Source organism: Micropterus dolomieu, linkage group LG01, assembly GCF_021292245.1.
Source record: "Micropterus dolomieu isolate WLL.071019.BEF.003 ecotype Adirondacks linkage group LG01, ASM2129224v1, whole genome shotgun sequence".
Taxonomy (NCBI): domain Eukaryota; kingdom Metazoa; phylum Chordata; class Actinopteri; order Centrarchiformes; family Centrarchidae; genus Micropterus; species Micropterus dolomieu.
The window spans coordinates 49929689-49932640 of record NC_060150.1 but is presented as its reverse complement, the minus strand read 5'-3'; the positions used below and the strand labels follow the sequence as shown (position 1 = coordinate 49932640).

The 2952-nt window shown below is 41.6% G+C and overlaps 1 protein-coding gene across 4 annotated transcripts in view; it reads right to left on the bottom strand.

Moving 5' to 3' along the window:
- Positions 1-2952, bottom strand: part of LOC123968702 (zinc finger protein 239-like) — a 22128-nt gene that overhangs the window by 15108 nt on the left and 4068 nt on the right. For 2 of the 4 annotated variants that reach the window (XM_046045610.1, XM_046045617.1), the window contains exon 3: positions 1060-1145. The exons of 1 other annotated variant lie outside the window; for it this stretch is intronic. In XM_046045610.1, coding sequence (XP_045901566.1) covers positions 1060-1110 — 51 coding nt within the window. In that variant the 5' untranslated portion in view covers positions 1111-1145. Of the gene's footprint in view, positions 1-1054; positions 1146-2952 lie in introns of all 4 variants that reach the window. One more of the 4 variants, XM_046045625.1, reaches the window with a different exon arrangement.

Below are 2952 nucleotides of genomic sequence, written 5' to 3'. Positions count from 1 at the left end.
CAGCTGCAGTCCACTCTTTGTGAATCTCCCCCACATTTTTGAATGGGATTTGTTTCACAATCCTCTCCAGGGTGCGGTTATCCCTATTGCTTGTACACTTTTTTCTACCACATCTTTTCCTTCCCTTCGCCTCTCTATTAATGTGATTGGACACAGAGCTCTGTGAACAGCCAGCCTCTTTAGCAATGACCTTTTGTGTCTTGCCCTCCTTGTGCAAGGTGTCAACGGTCATCTTTTGGACAGCTGTCAAGTCAGCAGTCTTCCCCATGATTGTGTAGCCTACAGAACTAGACTGAGAGACCATTTAAAGGCCTTTGCAGGTGTTTTGAGTTAATTAGCTGATTAGAGTGTGGCACCAGGTGTCTTCAATATTGAACCTTTTCACAATATTCTAATTTTCTGAGATACTGATTTGGGGGTTTTTATTAGTTGTCAGTTATAATCATCAAAATTAAAAGGAATGAACACTTTTTGAATGGAATTACTGAAATAAATCAACTTTTTGATGATATTCTAATTATATGACCTGTACCTGTGTAATGTCTCTGACCAGTGTCAGGCAGAGGTTAGCTAGTTCTAACCGCCTTCACTTTCCAGCAGTTGGCAAAATAACAGACATCCATTTTATTAATGGACACGCTGTGACCTGTTTAGCAGCAGAAAGTCACAAAGAAAAGCGAGTTTGTTCTGAGTACAGTGCATTTACTGCCAGATTGACAACAAACTCGCTTTTCCCGTCACTTTCTGCTGCTGAATAATCTGTTACTGAATGTTCTTTGAAAGAGAAACTCAGAGCAGCAGAGTGGTGAATGTGACATGACTCTGTTGTTAAACTGATTGAATTAGTTCTGTAGAAATGTGCATTATACTGAATTGACCTTGTCAAAGCAGCTGAAAATCCCCTATTGGTGCTACAGCATTCCAGAAATCTACATGAGCAGATGTGTGACCCTACTGGTGGTGCTGTGTGCAATGTGCAATTTGGTAGCTAGAATTCAGTCTGTGGTGGCCTTCGTCATGACAAAATACTGGATAATGTTAATTTGTATTTTACCTCACCTCTTCTGAAGAACTCATTTCATAGCCTTGATTGATGAAAGTGAATGTCATCCAAATGCTTTTCTTCCTGTCAGCACATTTTAGCTCTGAAACCAGAGATAAAAGTAGACTGTTAAGAGCAGGTTCCAAAAATGAGTCTACGGTGCTGACGTGCTGCGGTAAGCGTATTGACTTATTCCGTTTCTGGTGCTTGGGAGTTATTAACAGAGTCTAACTGAAAACCAGTTACACACTTAAAAGTAGTTCTGCTTAAGCACTCACAGTTCTTTCCATCTTTTAGCGACTCTAGCTAAAACTCACTGTTTATAAGAGTTTTGGTAGCTAACACAACCATACTTTATCTTAGTAGCTAGTGATGGCTTCTCCCTCTCCCTCTTGCTCGGTGTGTCAAATGTTTAGTTACTCCTCCGCCTCCTTTGGCCTTAATGGTACATGTAACAAGTGTAACCATAGTTAAGTGCATCCCTGGAGCCAGAGAGGGCAACAATGAGTCTTATATAAAACTGCTGGCTAAGAATAAACGTAAATACAGATTGTTATCCATGTCGGCGGTAACGACGCGCAGTTACGCCACTTGGAGGTCACTAAGATTAATGTTCAGTCAGTGCAAGATTGATGTCAGACTCATGTATACTCATGTACTGACATGTATAGCCGCATGTCATCATTTCGCTGCTGTTTGTTGAGATAGTGTCTGCAAACAATGTGGGCTTTGTAGATCATTGGCAGATTTTGGGGGAAGATGTGTTAGTTTAAATTTGTCAACATGGAGGCGAGGCTCAGTGATTTAGAAGTTTGGCTGCACACCATGGTATATCAGTTGTTAGCTACTTTAGCCAGTCCCCAGTAACCAATGCGGACAGACCTGAGGTAACTCCTGTTAGCTGGGAAGCCAGGGAGGCTGGGTGACTGTCCAAAAGGGGAATACCCATAAGTATTACCCCACGGTTTACCACTAACCTGTTCACGTTTCTAACAGATTCTCCCCACTCAGCGACACACCCTGGTTGCCGAGATGGTGTCCAGCAAACTATGTGGGTTTTGTCGATCATTTGCCAACTTTGGGGGAAAACCTGGGGTCTCAAATATAAAACTAAAACCTCACTAAAAGTGTCTGTGCGCCCAAAAGCCAAAAATGGCTTACACCAAAAAAATAGTCAGACGTATTAAACCGTGCGTATGCACACTTGTAAGCAAGTTCCCTTTATAAATCACAATCAACTTGAAATGTGCCGCTTGTGGGGGAGCTCCATGTCCGATCCTTCAAACGCGCATGATTGCCTATAAACGGTCAGTGAAACACCCCTCATTAATATTACTGCTCACATCTTTATTAAGTTATTATTGTAGGGGATTTTAATATTCACGTGGACGTTGAGAATGACAGCTTTAGTACTGCGTTTATCTCTGTTAGATTCCACTGGCTTCTCTCAGAGTGTTCATGAACCGACTCACTGTTTTAACCACACCCTCGACCTTGTTTTGGTGTATGGTATTGAAATTGAACATTTAGTGGTGTTCCCACAGAATCCCTCTTTATCCGACCACTGTTTGATAACTTTTGAGTTTGTATTTCTGAACTACACGCCATTGGGCAAAAATTTCTATACAAGATGTCTGTCTGATAGTGCTGTAGCTAAATTTAAGGATGCGATTCCATCAGCTCTAAATACATTATCTAGTCACAAAGTAACGGAGGACTCCTATGCTAATTTCAGTCCCTCCCAAATCGATCATCTTGTTGATAGTGCTGCAGGCTCGCTGCGAATGACACTGGACTCTGTAGCCCCTCTAAAAAAGAAAATACTAAAACAAAGACGGTTAGCTCCATGGTATAATACTGAAACTCGCAAATTAAAGCAAATATCGCGGAAACTTGAGAGGAATTGGCGT